This window comes from Dendropsophus ebraccatus, chromosome 7, assembly GCF_027789765.1.
Source record: "Dendropsophus ebraccatus isolate aDenEbr1 chromosome 7, aDenEbr1.pat, whole genome shotgun sequence".
In the NCBI taxonomy this organism is placed as follows: Eukaryota; Metazoa; Chordata; class Amphibia; order Anura; family Hylidae; genus Dendropsophus; species Dendropsophus ebraccatus.
Window position 1 is genome coordinate 108,682,228 of NC_091460.1, and position 21,338 is coordinate 108,703,565.

Genomic DNA, 21,338 nt, shown 5'->3' on the forward strand with positions numbered 1-21,338 from the left:
TTCCAGACGCAATTAGCAGTTAGTCTTGCTTCGATCCTTTAAGACGCCATTATTCTTCGCTGCTCTTCACATCCAAGCGTCAAAAAATATATTGTGATAAAGTACTAACAATAGAAACCACAGACCGTAGTTATGTGTTCTTCAATCTCTTTTCAGATCACATTAGATGTGCTGGCAGACATGGGTCACGAGGAGCTGAAGGAGATTGGAATTAATGCTTATGGTCATCGTCACAAGTTGATCAAAGGGGTTGAGAGACTTTTGGGAGGCCAACAAGGTATACATGAAAAATTTACGTTCTGCATCAAGCACTACTTTATTTCTCATATGCCATTTCTCAGAAATTTCCTTGTGATATATTGGGAAACATCTATGGAAATTTAAAGGTGTATTCCACTAGCTGAAATGGTTTCATATGTTGGAGGTGCAATAAAGGTAAAAATTAAATAAAACTCACCTGCCTGAATTTCCTGTATCATTCATTGTAGTTCTTCCCCCCCCCCCCCCCCCCCCCACACACACACACTCATCAACACTTTGTTACTGAGACAAGTCTTCCCACCAGGGACTGCCTGCTCAGCCAATCATTGACAGACAGGACACTGCTACAGCCAGTGATTGGCTGAGCATGCATGTGAGAAGATTAGTTTTGGCATAGCAGCAAGTGGTGATAAGCAGGAAGCTGCTGGAACAGGAGCTTGTAAGGAACTCAGGTAGGTGAGTATCAACAATTGTTGTATTTCTGCAGTGCTGCAAACATATGAAGAGTTTTAGGATACTGTCATATCCCTTTAGGGACTTTAAAGAGGTTTGTCTGAATTTCAGTAGATTTGACAGTAGAACTACACAAACTCCATCATGGGTTACCAATGCAGGCATGACTAGCGCCTAATAGGAAATGGAATTGTTGAAATATATATTGTTATAATTGTTATTATTTATTTCAGGGTCAGAAAAAGGGTTGTTCTTCATTGAGATGTCAACTACTACTCTAATAGGTGTCTTAAAAGCAGTTTATTTTGTTATAAGTTAAAGGGGAACTCCAAAATCTTTTTCTTTCAAATCAATTTTCAGAAATTTATATATATTTTTCTTTTACTTCTATTTAAAAAACTTTAAGTCATTCCATACTTATCAGATACTGTATGTCCTGCAGGAATTGTTTTCTTTTCAGTCTGACACAGTGTCTCGAACAGAGACTGTCCAGAGCAGGAAAGGTTTTCTTATAGGAATTTGCTCTGCTCTGAACAGTTTCTGTCTTGGACAGAGATGTCAGCAGAGAGCACTGTGTCAGTTTGAAAAGAAAACATTTGCTGCAGGACACACATCAGCTGGTAAGTATGGGAAGACTTGAGATTTTTAAATAGAAGTAAATTACAAATCTATATAACTTTCTGAAACCAACTGATTTGAAAGAAAAAGATTTTCACTGTAAAGGGGTACTCAGCATTTTTTGTGTGTTTGTTTTTTTAAATCAGCTGGTGTCAGCAAGTCATATAGATTTGTAATACCCTGCAGGAAGCGGTGTATTTTTTCCAGTCTGACACAGATCAGTAGCGAACCTCTACTGCTTTGGACAGTTCCTGTCACAGACAGAGGTGGCAGCAGAGAGCACTGTGTCAGACTGGAAAGAATACACCACTTCCTGCAAGTCATACAGCAACTGATGAGTACTGGAAGACTAGAGATTTTTACATAGAAGAAAATTACTAATCTATGTAACTTTCTGACACCAGTTTATTTAAATGAAAAAAGTTTCCGCTGGAGCTCCCCTTTACAAATCTTTAAAAAGCATGCATCAAAATAGTGCGTTCCAAATATACAGAATATTACAATAAAATCTCTGAATAATTCTGCAGAATGTGTCTAGAGCTGCTCCCGCCGCCGAGATATCACCATCGGAAGCCCGGTGCGCATCAGAGATTAGTCCAATGCTCATAGAGAATTACTGCTCCATTCATTTTCTATGAGCTCCATTCATTTTCTATGAGCGTCGGACTCCTCTCTGATGAGCGCGTGCATCGGGCTTCTGACGGTGATATCTCGCCGGCTCCAGGAGTGGGACTTCTTGTACGGGGTTCAGCCGGGCTCTGCCCCAGCACGGGGGAAGACAGGTGCTCTTTAAAGCGAGTGTATCAGTTCAATCCACATATTACGCTTTTTTTTATACAAGCTTATTGTCTGTGCTGCGCTGACTTCACTGGGGTGCTCCTTTTTTCAATTTACCACCCAAGTCCTGCAGTCTGCGCCTTTTACTAAATATGCTCCCAGTACATCGATATCCCCTGGCTGAGGTGACGCACTCTGGTGAGGCAGAGCCTGGCCGGACATGATTCAGAAGGCGCACATCACCCAGGGGAGGGGATATCTCTGCACTGGGGGACGCTAACCCCGACCTAATTTGCATATATTTTAAAAACTGCACAGTTCTCAGGATCCGGGCGGCAAATTGAAAAACAGACTACACCAACAGAATCAGCGCAGCAGCACCCATAAGATCATAAAATGCTTAATATGTGGATTGAACCAATACAGTCACTTTAATAGTGTCATGTTTAAAACTGTACTCAACCATTTCAGTCATAGAAAATTGGAAACTGATCCTGGGACAATGAAGAAAACCAATAATCACTTGAGGTTAGAGAGTTACAAAGTACTTTGCCGCACGTTAAGATGCATCAATAATCTTAAATAAGACTGAACTACTGTTTGGCCTTGAAAGACTCTCTTGGAAAGAGACATCTCCCGAGCACCACGGAGGATTTGATCTTCCATTATTTCTTACCACAGAACACTTTGTGCAATTAATCTTCCAGACTTTTCTTTTCATGGAGCGGGTAGCTCTGAGGCATCCAGGTACAGTCACAATAATTGCTTGGCTGTGGTTCATGTTCTGCTTTTGGTCTGTGCAAAAAATTCTCATCAATACTCCTTTTTTTCTACTATCACAACAGCCCAGGGGTTTTTAAATTTTCGTTATGATTTTTTGTTTCTCTATTCTATTTCAGGAACCAATCCTTATTTGACTTTTCACTGTGTTAGCCAAGGCACGGTTCTCTTGGATCTTGCTCCAGATGATAAAGAATATCAGTCGGTTGAGGAGGAGGTAATTGCTCTGGCTTTCTACCAGTGCACTTGACTGTAAGCTCTCCAGCAGCAGCACGCTCCCCCATACACCTGTACAAACATGGGAGAAAATTGCACATTCTTCGTATTTAAGGATGGCAGTTTCCGACCAGAATCCTACAGATAGGATGGTATCAGAGATTTCCTTATTGAAAGAAGTTCATGCCTTTTATTTCTAGGCTGTCTTGACACCTAGTCTGCTTAGTTTGAAGCATGTATTGTTACAGTGCATGTCACATAATAAAATGTGTAAACCTGATGAGTGCAGAGAGAGTATTGTGAGATCTGCAGCGGATATTTGGTGCACGCTGTTAGGGGGCATTCACACGACTTGTAATTGCAGTCTGGAATCTGGATTTCCCAGCATCATCATATGTGTCCAGAACTGTTTAAAGCCACTCTGTACCCACAATCTGACCCCCCCCCCAAACCACTTGTACCTTCAGATAGCTGCTTTTAATCCAAGATCTGTCCTGGGGTCCGTTCGGCACAGGATGGAGTTATTGTCATAAAAACAACTTTTAATCCGGCAACGCTGTGTCTAACGGCCGGGGCTTACATTTGTATATGCATTAGGCTAGCACAACCTCTCTGTCCTTCCTCCCCGCCCTCCTCATCATTAGGAATGCTCCAGGCAGATTGCTTCCTGTGTGCATAATGAACATGGGCTGGATCGTTAATACACCTGTGCAAAGCTCATGTTCCTGGATCATTCCTAATGATGAGGAGGGTGGGGAGGAAGGACGGAGAGGTGGTGCCAGCCTAATGCATATACAAATGTAAGCCCCGGCCGTTAAAAACAACTTTTAATCTGGCAGCGCTGTGTCTATGACAATAACTGCATCACCTGCCGAACGGACCCCAGGACAGATCTTGGATTAAAAGCAGCTATCCAAAGGTACAAGTGGTTTGGGGGGGTCAGCTTGTGGGTACAGAGTTGCTTTAAATGTTCATGTTACTACACTGACATGCTGTAGTAGTAGCACGCACATTTAAAGGCGTAGTCCACCTACTGCCTTCCGCTGAAGACACAGAAACCTGTGTAGGAGCTGTTCACACAGTCTCCACTCTAATCTCCCCCATCCTTTCCCACTTAATGCTGGTACGGTTAAGCTGAGTGATTACCCTCTTAGTATTACAAAGTGCAAAGATAGCTGGCCAGGGACACTGTGTATATGAGCCATCTCAGGGGAGAGGAGAGTGTTTAGAGTGGAGGAGTGACAGGCTCATAAACAATTTCCTGGGTCTTCAGCAAATCATATTGAGTTATAATGCCGGGAACGCCAAACTTTGTTCCATAGAATATTGTCCATATTTACGGATTGTGCACAGAACATGTGAATGCCTCCTTAGAAGACTGTATCTGTTTCCATTTTTACATGCTAACACCCATCAACAAGTGTCTCTATTTTTTCTGGATCAATACAGCTGCTTAGAGATTTCCAAAACACATTGGCTCTTTAGAGTAACCTGAAAATAGAGAAAGCTTAATGACATTGTTACTTTTACTGTGTGATATCCTGAAAAAGGTGTCACGCAGAGCTCCATCATGTAGATCATTTGTCTCATAATGGTAATGTTCTTGTAAGCATAGAAGTGCATGAAATTGATCCTATTTTCATGTGTTGCCAGTACTTATACTGCTAAGAGCATATGTGAGTATGAGGCTTTTTATGTAATACTTCAGCATGGACAGGAATTATGTAAGGGTCTGGCAGACAATAAGACAAATCAGGCATCATTATGTAAAGTCATAATAATCCGTCTTTAAAATTTGCCAGAAAGTTACACCGGTTTTTATATTCTGTTTAAACAAAAAAAAGAAACTCAAGCCTTCTAGTAGTTTTCTGGTTTATACCCTGTAGGCAGTGGAGTATTTTTTCCAGTATGACAGTTCTCTCTGCTGCCATCTCTGTTCCTGTCATGGAAGTGTCACTGTCATCATAGAAAAGTTTTGATCTGTCTGGTTCTGTGTGTCCAGACCCGTATTGATCTGAAGAACAAGCGCTAAGCATGATCCTCTCCCAGCTTTTTGTCATGTGATCTTTCGGGCTTAGGCCCCGTTCCCACTGAGCAAAACTAGCGGAATGCCGTTAGCCTCCCGCTCATAATGGGAGTCTATGGGAGGCGTGCGCTCCTGCCCTGTCCGTGCTGAAGAATGAACATGTTCATTCCGCCGCGGAATTCCGCTAGTTTTGCTCAGTGGGAAGGGGGCCTTACACCTGGGCGAGCAGACTCACTGCAGCTCAGAACACTCAGACATGTCTCTAACATGTCAAACGTTTTCTATGATGACAGTGAAACAAAGTCAAGAAGCGTGTGTGTGTGTGTATATATATATATATATATATATATATATATAATATATATAATTATTTATTTATTATTTTTATTTTATTTTGTTTACGCATTGTATATATCTCCTAAGCCTGTGACGCTCACCTCCTGTACCGCAGGTTGAGAAACACTGTCATAGGCTACCTGATGTCTTTGTAAAGCACAAAATTAAATTATTTTCTTCTCCTTTCATAGATGCAGAACTCTATCAGAGAGCACAGAGATGGTGGCAACGCTGGCGGAGTTTTTAACCGATACAATGTGATCAGGGTATGTTAAGTGTTGTTCTGTATATATATATATATATATAGTTTATGGTTATCGCAGTCTGGGGATGGCAGAAAACAAGAACACATTGATATGCTAATATTTCATTTGTTCTAGCGCTTATGATTTTTTTGTGTGTTTTTTTACTTTCTCACAGATTCAAAAGGTTGTAAATAAAAAACTCAGAGAGAGATTCTGTCACCGCCAAAAGGAAGTGTCTGAAGAAAACCATAACCATCACAATGAACGCATGTTATTCCATGGTATGATCCTTTTCCTTTAGTGTTTGTCCTGTTCCCGTGAAGGAAATTAGATTTTTTTTTCTAAGCATTGTATGTAACTTATTATGTTATATTAAAAATCTGAGATGTCTCTTCCATCCTTATATAAAATGTACCTTTATTTAAAGGGGTCCTCCACTAAAACATAACTTTTCATATGTTGCTGCTCATGGTGAGATTAACAGTTCATTCCATACTTATTATCTATTCAGTCTCCTTGCCCCAGTTCTCAGCTGCTGCTTTTTGGTGAAGAGACAAAAGTCTGTGTGTGCCTTTCTCTTCCTCTCCCCCTCCCTTCTGAGTCTCTGCAACATTGTAGCTTTTTTGTAATTCTAGGAGAGTTAATCTGAGGTAAAGTTGCTGATGAACTCGCTGTAATTAACCCTCCAAGCTACAATGTTGCAGATAAAGCCAGTCAGGGACTTGTTTACGTCAGTCAACTCAGAAGGGATGGGGGAGGAGGGGGAGACTGTCAGGAAAACTTGCACACAGATTTTTTTTTTTTGTCTTCAGCAGAAAGCAGCAGCTGAGAACTGGAGAATGGAGACTGAATAGATAATAAGTATGGAAGGAATTGTTAGTCTCACCTTAGGCAGCAACATATCAAAAGTTATGTTTGAATGGAATACTCCTTTTAGGTTGGGTTAACAGGTACTGAATCGCAGTGGATTTCACGCTGGGAGTTCTGCAGCAAAATCCACTGTGATTCCCGGTACTGTCGGGTTTACAGACTCGCAGCGGATTATTCATTCTGCTGCGAGTATGTAAAGCCCAGTCCCACCACTGCCCTGTCAATACCTTACTGGGCCGCGCTCCGGCATGCGTCTTTGCCTCCCAGCTCCCTGACTGTCCTCCTGAGCGAATCAGTGGGTGCGGCGGGACAGGGCGCTGATTGGCTGAGCAGGACGTCCGGGAGCCACAGAAGCAGGCCGGAGTGGGGCCCAGTAAGGTATTGACAGGGCAGTGGTGGGTTAAGGGGACGGGGCTTTACATACAACGGAATGAAAAATCAGCTGCGAGTATGTAAATCCATACAGAGTGACAGAACACAGGATGGCAGCTGATTTCACTGTGGAAGTCGCAGCTTGAAATCCACTGCGATCCTGTACATGTGAACCTACCCTAAAATGGAGTTTACCGGTAAATCAGGTTCCAAACTATTCACCTGTTAGGTCAAGGAGACTCATGATACCTTTCTTATATCTGTGCTTTGAGAATGCAGAGAAATGCTTTTAATCTATGGTATGGCTATGCTAAGGCTTTAACAAGCTCCCCCCGACTGACGCCTGAAGTCCCAAGCAGGGTAAGGAATGGGAGGGGTAGGGAGGAGGTGTTACAGCTTTCTGCCCTTCAGGAGCTCAGGAAAGCCTCTTCATATTATAGAGTAAAAGTGTTTTTTTATGTTCTGGAAGTACAGATGAATATGCGAAAGGTATCAAGTGTCTAAAAGTGTCAGCAGTTTGGAATGTAAATTGCAGCTGACAAATTCCCTTTAAACTTGTACTTCTGCATGCATGACGTATCCGACACATGATTATAATGCTTGAAGTAGCTCACCAAAACGAACAGCATAGTATTGGGTGTAGCAAAATTTTTCAATAAAAATAAAATAAACCTGAAACAAACCAGTAATTTGAAAAGAAATGTAAGCAGTAATAGTTACTGCCAAACAGCAGTAATAGTTATTGCTGAATCTGTAAACTATAGCATAAATAAATTTTTACATTTTTCATTCTTTTTTTTTCTGTGTACTTTTCTAACAGGTTCTCCCTTTATCAATGCAATTATCCACAAAGGCTTCGATGAGCGGCACGCATACATTGGGGGCATGTTTGGTGCTGGCATCTATTTTGCAGAAAATTCTTCAAAAAGCAATCAGTATGTCTATGGCATAGGGGGAGGAACTGGGTGCCCGACACACAAGGATAGATCCTGTTATATATGTCACAGGTTAGTGTCTTGTAACTAGAGCTGAACCGTGTACATTTCATCAGATTTTGAACAACCCCCCCCCCCCCTTCCCTCCCCATTCTGTTTCAGACACCTGTTACTCAGGAAGTATCAGTTTACCCCCCTTCCTGGCCTGCATAATGTTGTTCAGAACATCAATCCGCGTTCCGAAATATCCCTCTTAGGCCTCATCTGATTATCAGAACTTTTCATCCGCCAAACTTTTTTTTTTTTTTTACGTATGTTTTGCAAAATAGTAGCAAGTGAATATACACTTAGATATACAGTTCTTGTATTTGTTAATGTTGAATATGTTTTAGGGTAGCTTCACGTGTACCGTATCCGCAGCGGATTTTGCAGCAAAATCCGCTGCGGATCCTGTACTGTGAAGCTGAATGGGTCCCATACATGTACCGGATCCACTGCATGTATGGGACCCGGCCCCTTTTAACCCCCCTTGATCCCCATTAGGCAATCAGGCAGCACCGATCCATTCAGCTTCAGGGTGCATTCACACCTACAGGATCCACAGCAGATTTGATGGTGCAGATTTGATGCTGTGTTCAGTTATTTAAATGAAATATGCTGCGGATCCGGTACGTGTGAAGCTACCCTTAAGAATTAAAAATCCAAAAGTAAATGAATCTGGCCTTCCCAAGTAGAAAAGCTGTAAAATCCTAACCTTATCTCATATCAATGTTAAAAGCTGCATTTTAGCATGTGTTGGTAACATAGGAATTTTGTGCAGGTGCGCTCACAGGGGAACTCAAGGCAGCCTTGTTAACAAAGAAAAAAAAAAAAAAAAAACTTAATAAACAAGCCAATATTTTTAGCTATGTTGTTTCCCCCTGACACTCTTCATGTGGCTTTACACAGTAGTCCCTCTCCTCTGATGCAGTTTTCTGCCTGCTCTGTATCTCTTGCTGAATGAATATTGAATAGAACAGATAATATATAGATATATATACAGTGTGTGTATAATAAATATATATTTATTTATTCTTGCCTATTCCTTTAAAAGTAGACAAGATATAACTGTGTTTAGTGTTCTGGACAGTGGCTTCTGTGCATCATTCTTTGTGCGACAGATATTTTATCATGCTGACAGAACAAGGCTTTCAATGCCAGTGGCTAGGTTTATTGTATTTTCATCACAATGCCATCAAACCTAATCGTTTGGAGGACATGCCTCAGACTTTCAGCTTATGATTTATATGTGACCTTGGTTATTCTTAGGTTTATGGTAGTAAGTATGTTATGCAGGCTGCCTAGATCTTGGGGAAATGAAGCCGTGTATAAAACACATCTGCTAAGCTTTTGCATTATGAAACAAGTTGGCATTGTTTTATAGTAGCTGAGACCAAACAAAAATTGTGTTCTAAGCTGTGTCAGTACAGTAGTGAGAATATTGAAAGTGTAACTGTCATTTTTAAAAACTTCTGACTTGTCATGTCAGTAGTGCAGATCGGTCGGGGTCTGGCTGCTTAGAACCCCACTGATCACTAATACGAGCAATCTAGGGAATTCACCTCCCTGCCGCAGAGATGAAGGGGCAGTGTTTGTGCTCCCTTGCGTGCTGGCCCCTTCGTTCTAGCGATCGGTGAGATTCTCAGCACCCGAACCCCAACCATTCTGCACTTCTGACATGTTGCTGTGATTATAATGAATGATGATGCTGGGAGTCCCAATGTCTGGTCCACGGTATACAGTCTGTGCACACCGCAAATAGTCGATGCATGAATGGCCCCTTAGGGAACCTGTTCCAAGTGACTTTTTTTTAGATAGACTTCTCAGCTACTTTATTTGGAGTTTTTTCTATTTGTACTTTTCAAATAGTTAGGCCAGTTAAACATTGTCAAGATATTTTTTTTAATATCTTGGATTCATTTGATGCATGATCTGACTCCTCCAAGTGTAGATATTGGTCTTTATAACAGTTGTCCATCCCAAACAGCTTAAGGCAAGAAGAGACCGAGAGCATGGCCTGCATGCATCTTCTTGCAGATCTCCTACTATGGGGCTATGTTTATACACAGTATTTTTGGTCAGTATTTTACAGCCAAAACCACAAGTGAATTGGAAACACAGAGAGTCTATGTGTACACACTGATGTGTGGATGGCCGTAATGTAATGGCAAACGACACCCATTGTTTTAAAACAACGACAATTATGTGCCAGTGGTGGCCATCCATTCCATTTCAACAGGGTATGAACATAGTCTTCTGTGTTTTCAATCCACTCTTGGGTTTGGTTGCAAAATACTGAGCAAAGTACTGAGCGTGAACATAGCCATGCTTATTGTTATTGTCCTATTGACTTAGTACCCCATAAACAAATGTGAAAACGGAGTATAATACAGAGTATTCACTTGAATCGTAGCTCTGCGAGCCTCCCATTTGGTTATGGTTATATGGATTTTCTATGATCGTGTGTTGGCACTCCTTGCACTATATCTAGCCAGTGTGCACCTCCTATATTAGGTGGATAGGATAGTGGGGGGACACACATCTGGAGAAGGGTGCAGAAATATTCTAGTGTTTAGCATTAGTCAGCTTATCTTTTTCTTTTTTAGTAGCTATTACTTGTATAATTAGTATCCATAACATGTAATGTACAAAAAATTACAAAGAGCTAAGGTAATTTACATGTATTTATTAAAAGTTGTTTTCGTGTTTTTTTTTTTCTTTTAGACAGATGCTATTCTGTAGAGTGACACTTGGCAAATCTTTCCTGCAATTTAGCACTATGAAGATGGCACATGCTCCTCCAGGTCATCATTCGGTTATTGGCAGGCCTAGTGTCAATGGACTTGCCTATGCAGAATATGTAATCTACAGAGGAGAACAGGTATGTACAATAAGTTTTAACTTAACATTTGCAGAATCACAGCCACTCTGGGGTCAGAAAATGAGGGAAACCACAGTTTATAAGTTCTTGATCATTTGGCCTATAAAGGGGATGTCTAGTATGCGTGGCCACAAAACCCCCTTTAAGGGGATCGATCAATTTTAAATCATGTTCACAGCTGTAGTATCAAAGAGGCTGTGCTAAGGCCACAGCATGCACACCTCCCACCTCCTCCACCCCTCTCTGCCTTGATTGATTGACTTACAGGGTCCATCTTCCAGCCATGCATATTAGTTAAAGGCAGGATGCATCCTATGGCTCAGCACAGCCTCTTTCAAACTTGAGCTCTGAGCATAACCTAGAGCTGCCAGTTTACTTTCAATCAGAGGTTACATTGCTTACAGCATGCATTGGTTACTAAAGCGAGCTGTCAGTATGTGCTGCTGCAGAAACTCTTCGAAAGGATGATTAAGGAAGCAACCGTCAACCGTCCCCCCCCCCCCCCCCCATAAAATGGGTTTAAAAAAAAAAAAAAACACAGATTGCAAAAACCCAGCGCAAACCCAGCCTCATTTATTAGTTAAAGGGGTATTCCCCCCAAAATTATTTTTGCATTATTACGTTGCCCACCCGTAGCTTTCCATCTTTCCAATATAAAGTTATTATGGATTTTGCACAGTTTTGCTGTTATCTAGATGAACTTATCCCCACCGAATGCATAGAATCATCAACTCGCAATCCAACCCGACACGCTCCCTGCTCCTGGCCCCCACCCTCGGAGTCGGCATCACGTGTCCTCCCTCTCTTCAATGGGACGGGTTAGCGCTTCTAACCCGTCTCACTGAAGTGAAGGAGGATAGTGAGACAGTTACAGCTGCTGCTGCTGTTCACCTGCTGGACGGCGGCGGCATCACCCTTGGCATCCTGAACCCGGCACTCGCCCGCAGCTCCCCCCCCCCCTTGATTCACTGACTGGCCCGTGGCTAGCAACCCCCCCACCCCCCGGGACAGTGTGTGTAATATTAGCCTGTGGATGACAGAACTGCGCTGCATCCAACCCCCACACCCAGAACTCACCCGCTACTTCAGCCACGCCGATTCAGGGCATCCGGCGCCATCACTCACAGCCCTCACGGAGCGGGCGCCGTCGCTCACAGCCTGCTGCAGGAGACGTAATGAACTTTGTCCTCCTGTGAGAGCCGAGTACCGGCGGGAGACGGAGATTGCCGAGTCACTGCATACAGAAATGTCTCTCACCAGATCAGCGGTGCGGCTTTCAGCAGTGACCCGGCAAGCTCCGTCTCCGGTACTTGGCTCTCACTGGAGGACAAAGTTTATTACCTTTCCTGCAGCAGGCTGAGAGTGACGGCGCCCGCTCCGTGGGGGCTGTGAGTGACTGCGCCGGATCACCTGAAGCGGCGTGACTGGAGTAGCGGGTGAGTTCCGGGTGCGGGGGTTGGATGCAGCGCAGTTCTGTCATCCACGGGCTAATATAACACACACATGTCCCGGGGGGGTGTTAGCCGTGGGCCAGTCAGTGAGTCAAGGGGGGGGCTGCGGGCCGCGGGTGAGTGCCGGGTTCAGGGGGGGCTGTGAGTGACAGGGCCAGAGCTTGCCGGGTCACTGCTGAAAGCCGCACCGCTGATCTGGTGAGAGACGCTTCTGTATGCATTGACCCGGCAAGATCCTTCTCCCGCCGGTACTTGGGTCTCACAGGGGGACAAAGTTCATTATCCAGGAGATCCGGTCCTGTTACTCACAATCCCCAGAGATCAGCCATCCTTCGCCTGCTACTCCAGCCCGGGGATCCGGCCCTGAGCTGGAGTAGCGTGCGCCGTCACTCACGGCCTTCACAGCCTGCTGCAGAGAAAATTAATTTTGGGAATATCTCCTTTGCAGCAAGTGACCCCCCTATAATCACTGTGTGTTTTGTTGCTTAGTAAACACAGTCCTGTTGGCAGTGGGCAGGAAGAAAGCAAAGGGGGCGGGTACAAAGGGTCCAATCAGGGAGAAGCAATGCATGATGGGAAATGTAGTTTCCTATCTTGATTATAGATGGCTCTCAGAAAAACTTTTAACCCAGGAACGACAGCAACTAGAAAAACAGGAGATGGCTCAAAATACTCAGGGGGACTTGGCGAGTAAGACCAGCTAGGTTTGGGAGCATTTCATTTTTTTAGCTCTTGGGGGGAATACCCCTTTAAGTTTCAAAACTTGGAAATGGGAAGGATGAGTGAGGTGAGATCTTGCTTGGAAATTTATAGCGACCTGTAAACTACTACAGGTAATATGTTACTTATAACACGAGTTTAGTGGCATATAGAAAAAATATTGGGGAAATTATTGTTTTGTTTTTGTTTTTTTTTTCTGCTTCCAGCTGTTTAACACAACACTATATTTATCCCAAAATATTGCCATTGAAATCTGCAAGCAGAAAAAATTTATACAGCTACCTTCATCTGCTTAAAAAATAATTCCAGTAGTGCTATGGTTCGAAAAAGATAGGAAAAAAATCCTAGTTCCTTATTGATTAAATAAACACTGTGTTTTGGGTAAAGTAACACGTCTCTGCTGTGTCTCCCTTTGTCATTACACGTGTCTCCAGGGACAATACAATCCCTGGACACATGTAATATGTCAGAAGTAAAAGTATACTTACCAGCTCCCGACTACCAGTCCCCTCACTGCTTGGCCACTGCTATCATAGCCTAAAACAGTGATCAAACTTCAAAAGAAAGTAATTTTGCTAATGCAATGCATTTGCAAAATTGCCCCATTCTGCATACCTCAGGGTAGGTGATGGATATACCCCTTTAATTGTATGTAAAATACAAGCCAGTATAGAAATTGTGAATGAATGGTTATGTAGACATGACGTTATACTCTATTTTATCTTACAGGCTTATCCAGAGTATCTCATCACATACCAGATTGTGAAGCCAGAAGCTCCCTTACAAGCTGCCACAACAGCCGAGCAGAAAACCTAGTTGGTCTCAATGGACTTTTCAGAATTAACAGCTACAACAGAGTGACTCTAAGAGACTGGATAAAAGCGTTTTATTGATGGTGGATGCACTCCCACTGGCTACTGTTCCTTTAATGAAGATGTTTACAAGGAGCTGCCTTTTTTAATAACGTTTCTCAGGCTCATTTTTAGTCGGTCATCCAAGGCAAACAAAAAACCAAGATATTCGCAAAACATTGTCATTTGATGTGTCAGCAGCATTATACTATGTGTTGCCACAACATTTCCATATATGTTTAGATGTTACATGTATTTGTAACATTTCTGTGACTATTTTAAATGGAACCTGTCAGTAACTTTTCTTCTCTATAGCATCATTACTTCTTCGTACTGTGTGTATTTTTAGTTGCTGAATTCTTCGATCACCACATGCTTTATGCATATCAGCTAGTTGCAGATATAGAGGCGGAGTCATAATCACTGGTCCCTAAATATAAATATGTTTGATGTCCCTGAAGCTGCGATACAGTATTACAAGTATAGACTAAATCTCAAACATGCAATACAATGGCACATGTTTGAGGCTTAAAAAAAAAAAAAGAGTGTGGTGACATATTCTAGCCTCAGGGACACTGGATGAACCAGAATGGCCATGTTGAGGGAGCACTGGCACTGTGACTCTGCTTTCCATTGGGTCCTCCTCCTGGAGTGGTTAGAGTTCTCCTTTTAGATAATGCAGCAACTAATACCATACTACACATAGAGGCGTGTATAAAACAAATCACTTCCAGTGTAAGGCTATGTACAAAGAACGGCCTTTGTTTGGCACTCAATAAAACATCAGTTGTAGTGAGTGTCAACCAATGGCCGTTGTGCACTGAAATCAATGCAATTTTCAGTGCAACAACTGCTGGAAATAATTGACATGTCAATTATTTCCACGGCTGTACCAACTAATGGCCGTTCAATACATTGTGAACAACAGTTGTTGTTTGCATTGACTTTAATGCAACACATTTCTCTATGGCAAGAGCGGCCACTGTTTTAATTGCAAACAGCCGTGCTTGTCATAAAAAATACGCTGTGTGAACATAGACTAAGGCTACATTTACACGTTCCGTGCACAGTCTTTTGCTACGGACGATGTGGAATGGAGCTCCGAATCAGTTTAAGGATAGCTTCACCAGTATCGTATTACAGTGGATTTAATGGTGCGGATCTGCAGCAGACTTGATCTAAAAAACAGTTCTGCACCATCCAATCTGCTGCGGATCCTGTACGTGTGAACGCACCCTAAATCTTTGTGGTATTTTACTGACACAGCCGCACACTGATTCGGAGCTCCCAGCATCATAATGAATCATGATGCCAGGAACTCTGAAGTCTGTTCCGTTACACATCATCCGTAGTTACAGACTGTGCACACAACCTGTCACTGTTACCCTAGGCAGTGGTGGCACTTTAGGAGTGTAAAAGTTACTGACAATTTGCCCTTGTACCCTTTAATATTGTGTCATCTTGAGAACCTTGGAGAAGGGGATGAAGCATATTCCACTATTTATTTGTTTTTATATTTGTGCATAAATACACTAAAGTGAGCTGGAACCTTAAAAATGATTTTCTGCCTTTCCTTTTGCACAAAGGTGAGTTATAAAACCAATGCAATATATTTACTTACCGTGGAACAAGTCAGATTATCTGATAAATGTCTTTTATTATATTTGCACTTTTATGAATAAATATATTGTCTACATATGAAGGAGGAACAAAGAGGTATAAAACACTAAGGGCCAGTTCACACTCAGCAAGATCGTCAGAATCCCGCCGTGCTCAGTGTGCTGCTGTAAGTGAATGGAGAGGGCGCGCGCTCGTCCGCTCCCTCTCCTCTCCACTCAAAGAATTAACATGTTAGCTCTTTAAGAGGAGAGCGGCGGTAGCGGCCTAGCGCACGCCCTCTCATTCACTTTCAACAGCACACTGAGCGCGGCAGGATTCCGTGGAGGATATCTCCGCCGTGGAATTCCGACGATCTTGCTCAGTGTGAACTGGCCCTAAAGCTCAACTATTCTCTAACCAGAACATAAAAACAATATTATCAAACCAGGCACAGAAGTGTATTATATCTGAATGGATTATCCAAGATGTTAATACTGACGCCCTATTCTCAGGACAGGCCATTATTATATTTTTTTTTGGGGGGGGGGAGCTTCTTGATCTTGAAGAAGCCATTGTTTACTTTGGGTTTCTCTTTGTATTAGAACATACCATACTTTTTGTAACAGCTATACTAGATATTGCAGCTTGCCCTATTCATGGGACACAACCAATATAAAAGAGTATGGCAGGTGCTAGTACAAACAATGTTCAAAGTGAACCTTTCTTGAGGGCCACTGCTGGCGAAAGTTTGGGTCTTCATGTCAATGAACACACAAGACCATAAGCTCACAGCCCTCATTCTGACCAGGGCGTGTTTAGAGATAACAAGGTGCTTTGCTTGGTTATTACTGCAAATTCGCTTATCTCTACTCCTGATCTTAGCTGTAGCACCACCTTAGGGAGCATTCACGCATTATGCAAAAATGGCCTGTGCATGTAAGATGTGCTACACACCAGATTCATCATGTATCATTATGATGCCAGGATCTCACATTCAGTTTAAATCTTCATGGTACTGTACTCATACAGTTGCATGGCTCTGTCAGGACAGTACCATGAAAAGGGATTTAGCTTCCGGAATAATGATACTGGATGTATGGAGGCCTGTGAATGCGGTCCGCCATAATGATAGTATTTTTCAATATTCTGAAAGCACAGATGGATATATAAAAGTTACCAAGTGTCTCTCTGATCTAACAGCTGCCAAATCATTTGATTTTGCAGATTCCACCTATATTTATATTGAAAGTCACAGCATGAAATCTGCAGCGGGTGACATACGTCTGAACGTCCCTCTGTTTCTCAATGTGGCCTGTAGCAACCTATCAGAACTAAGCTTTTATTTTTGATATTGCCCTAAACTGTGATTGGTTGTAATGGGCAACAAAGAGAATCTTACTATAAGACAGCGTGCTAAATCTCCCCCATAGTGTATACTACTTTTTGGCTTTTTATAATGAGCTGTACTGTATAACAAACTTCAGAAAGTAGCTGGACTTTACCTTTAATCATTTCATGAATGAGGTAGACTATAGAAAGCAGATGTTAGATATAGCAGGTTCCCTTGTTTACATGCTAGTCATTTTATTTTGCTTTCTGTCCCTACAGTTAGAACATCATACATGTATTAAAAAAAACATATCCAGCTCTCCTATCTGCACTGAAGAGAAGGACGGATATGGCGTCCAAGTTGAGTTCTGTATACCAGTGCCATAGCAGTGAGCAGCTGGTAATAGTCATGTTTTCTAGGTTACTGTGGAGTCCTTTTGCTATAGGGATAATGTTGGAGAGATGGGAGCAGTTGTACCCATTGTACATTGTCTGTGAAGAAAGAATAATTCCCCAATTGGTTTGTCGTCCACCAATGTAACCGCAATGTAACTACTACTGACCCTATTCAGTAATGTATCCTTGTTACATCTATTGTCATTATTTCATATCACTTCATCTTTCTGCCCTTTTCATGTTATGGTTTTATGTATAGTGTTTTCCGGAGAGCCTCATAAACAGCAGGTTACAAGACAAAGAACTGCTGGCCTAAGAGAAACATGTATCCTATTTGTTAAGATAATTGGCAATACTGAAAGAGCATCACTGTATTCTGGCCTTTGTCATACTATGCTGTCTGTCCTTCAATGGCAAGTCGGTGTGATTTTTGTTAGGTCATAAACTGTGCATTGTTCCCCAAAAATTCAATAAATTGTTTGTTTTTATGTTTAGAGCCTAGGTAACTTTGGTTGTGTGTATGGAAGGGGGTGGACACACTGAACTATTACACTTTGATGTGCTACTTTACACTGGCAATTTTTTTATTTTCTTTTTTCTTTCAAATCAACTGGTGTCAAAGTTATATAGAGTTATCATTTACTTCTATTTAAAAAAATCTTTAGTCTTCCAGTACTTACCAGCTGCTGTATGGCCTGCATAAAGTGGCGTATTCTTTCCACTCTGAGGGCACGTGCACACTACGGAATCGCGACGGATAACTCACCACAAATTCTGCAGCTCGCACCCGCTTGTGGACCCTGGCGGCTGCGCGCGTCTGTGCCATACACTCTATTCTATGCACATGCGGATACCGCTGTCCGTCCAAAGAATGAACCTGTTCATTCTTTGGTCGGACGGTGGAATCTGCCTGCACATAGTGTTTTCGACACGGGTGGTGACAAGTGCGGCTGCCAGCTGCGTAATCTGCGAAGGGTTTTCCATTGCGATTCTGTAGTGTGCAAGTACCCTGACACTGGAACTGTCTAGAGCAGGAGAGGTTTTCTGTGAGGATTTGCTACTTTTCTTGACAGATCCTGACATGGACAGAGAGGGCACTGTGTCAGACTGGAAAGAATTCACCACTTCCTGCAGGACATACAGCAGCTAATAAGTACTATAAGCAGAGATTTTTAAATGGAAGTAATTTACAAAACTATATAACTTTCTGCCAACAGTTGATTTAAAAGAAAAACAAATTCACCCAAGTTCCCCTTTAAGTCTTGTGAAATACAAACATTAAAGAAAATCAGGAATATAGCAGCTAAAGGAAGCGCTCACATAGAGAAGGGATCGCCACTAAAATATCTGAAGTAGGACACAATGATAAGAAAGCATTATTGTTCTCTCTCCTCTTAAGCTTTCCATTTTGCATATTCCTCTTTACAGCTGGATTAAAAACTATAATTTCTAGTCAATAAGGTGGCACAATTTACTTGCTTTGCAGAGGTAGATGTGCCCTATATCCAGTTACTGGGATAGTTATGGCCTATACAGGCTGGGAAAAATTCGAATTGCAAGTCAAAAACGTCAAAACTACAGCCCATCAAATCACTACTTCGTTGAATGCAAATTTAAAGTGGTTGTCTGGGGAGGAGGCTCAAGTCTGAAATTACAGGAAGTCTGCGCTGGGGGAAAAGGTAAGTCCGAGTGGGCATGTATATATCCCGAGCACGAAATGTCATGTAGCTTTATGATGTCGCCAATGTTTCATACTGAGTAGTGTTGAGCGGATTTAGTGACATCTCAAAGTGCTCTCCAGATCTCTGCCGAGATCTGGAGAGCATCGGGAGACGTCACTACATAAGGGTGCCGTTACACACATTTTTGAAGCCAAAGCCAGGAACAGACTCTAAACAGAACAGGTCATAAAGGAAACACTGAGACTTCTTTTCAAATCCATTCATGGCTTTGGCTTCAAAAATCTGTCAGATAAATCTCGCTGTGTAAAAGCACCGTCATAGCTGAACATTCTGACTTCCTGACACATTGGTCAAACAAATGAAGCTAACTTACAGCAAAAATGAAGGAACTACTCCATCTTGATAAAAATATTTTGGAATTGCCTAATCTACGTTTCTAAAACATACGTCTAATAATGCGCACTAATCTGCATTTGTTGGGGACAGTGCTTAGACTTTATCGAGCTGTGGGAACTTGGCTAATTGAAAGAAAACACGGCCCCAACCAGAGGGTCATAATTGACATAACGGTTATAGACATGTTTATTGCGTGATAGAGAATGCAAAAGTTATCAATTTGGCAAATTCTTTGCATTAGCAAAATTGCTTAATTTTGCAGGCTCTGGTATGGGGGGGAAGAGATGGTATTCCAGCTTGTGGCAAATTATGAGCTCCTTGAAATCCTCTCTGACACTGCGCTGGAGAATAAAAGCATTTGTCTATGTTCTGGAAGCACAGCCAGGTATATGAAAGGTACCATGTGTAACAGCTATCTAACAGTGTCAGCAAATTGAGACATGAATTACAGCTGACAGATTTCTTTAACAGCAAGTATGATCAATACAACAAAGTTTGCCTCAGATTTGTCGGATTTTCTAAGAGCTAAGAGAGTAATCCTTTGCATCTCATGGACAGAGATTCATATTAGACTGGCTTACTTGTCCGTTGTTCTTTCCTCCTTTGTGTACCATTGAGGTACGGATAAACATGTCATTGTGGGGCCATCATAGATCAGTTTGGATTTTTATTCTTTATTTTATTTATTTTATGTGATCCACACATAAAACATAAGGGACAACCTGTTTGGATGCCCAAATTGGTACCTTCCTTGGGTCCAAAATATATACCTTAATTTGGTAGAGGAGCATCATTCTTGTAATGATGTAGTAAAGCAAGCTGAGAAGCTATATTAAGCCTCTCTTGTGCGTTCTTCCTTCTTACTGCCTTCTAGAAGACATCAATGAATATAGTCAAAGACTAAATATTACTGCCTTTTTGTCTGTATCCCATTGTGTATGCTTTCTAATTTAGCCTCTTAATATGCCCTGGCATAATGGTATCTCCTCTCTACTGCTACCGGACTGTCCAAAGCAGTAGCAAACCCCAATAGAAAACCTCTCCTGCTCCGGACAGTTCCTGTCACGGACAGAGGTGTCAGCAGAGAGCAATGTGTCAGACTGGAAAGAATACACCACTTTCTGCATGGCATACAGCAGCTGATAAGTACTGGAAGACTTGAGATTTTTAACATAGAAGTCATTTACAAATCTATGTGACTTTCCGTTACCAGAAAATAATTTTTCCCCGAAGTCCCCTTTTAAAAATCAGAAAACTTTATTATAGCATCACTGCCATGATGTCATGCTGCATTCTCTCCACATATAGAGACTTTGTGTGATGCAGGTCTTGCTGGTTGATTGGGTTGCCCAGGCAATGGTGCCACCCCTCATTAGTACTATGCACGTACCCTATTCTAATTATTAGGGTTCATGCCCCCACCCTGTTGAGTATGTAACCATTGCCTTAGAAAGAGTTTCTTCTGAAATGAAGTATTAGCTATTGAGTTGACATTAGGTGGCCTCTCCAGCTAGTATTTAATGTACTTTAATAATGCTTTTATTTGTATAACACACACAGATTCTGCAGCACTCTACTCTAGTGCATGCATAAGGTTACTCGTATTGAGGAGGTAAGGATTTATATTCATATAAAGTGCACCCATTCTTAGCTACTCTAGCAAACATAGAGGACAGCATATGCTGCCATAGTGAAAACTTGGTACTAAATGATATTTTATGAAGCCAAACGTGAACATGTAACAGATGAAGGAAGCCTCTAGCTACAGGCAAACTGCAGAAGTGGGAAAAATGGCCTCTGGATGTCACTATTTCTCAACATCACTGAGCAGAATTCTCCGGCTCTGCTTCAGAGGAAGACTCACTTTCTGAATGAATGATTCCATTGCTATTCTACAGCACCAGCTGCCATTTCAGTAAATGACTCTCATATTTCTATATTCGTTTCTCTAAAAATACAGCAACATGTAGACCAACCCTGCATGGCTGTGCCCTATGTATCTGGAAGTTATTAAGATACCTGCAGCTTGACCCAAAATGCTATCCTTACGTTACTTTATCCTTGGTGTGCCCTCCCTATGCGGCCATGTTAAATTTTCATCTGGC

The 21,338-nt window shown here is 42.0% G+C and overlaps 1 protein-coding gene across 2 annotated transcripts in view; it reads left to right on the top strand.

Moving 5' to 3' along the window:
* Positions 1–17,649, top strand: part of TNKS (tankyrase) — a 138,303-nt gene extending 120,654 nt beyond the window's left edge. For both annotated transcript variants that reach the window (XM_069978117.1, XM_069978118.1), the window contains exons 21-27: positions 157–277; positions 3,009–3,106; positions 5,659–5,733; positions 5,888–5,993; positions 7,775–7,961; positions 10,653–10,809; positions 13,710–17,649. In XM_069978117.1, coding sequence (XP_069834218.1) covers positions 157–277; positions 3,009–3,106; positions 5,659–5,733; positions 5,888–5,993; positions 7,775–7,961; positions 10,653–10,809; positions 13,710–13,796 — 831 coding nt within the window. In that variant the 3' untranslated portion in view covers positions 13,797–17,649. The remainder of the gene's footprint in view (positions 1–156; positions 278–3,008; positions 3,107–5,658; positions 5,734–5,887; positions 5,994–7,774; positions 7,962–10,652; positions 10,810–13,709) is intronic.
* Positions 17,650–21,338: the final 3,689 nt, after the last annotated feature.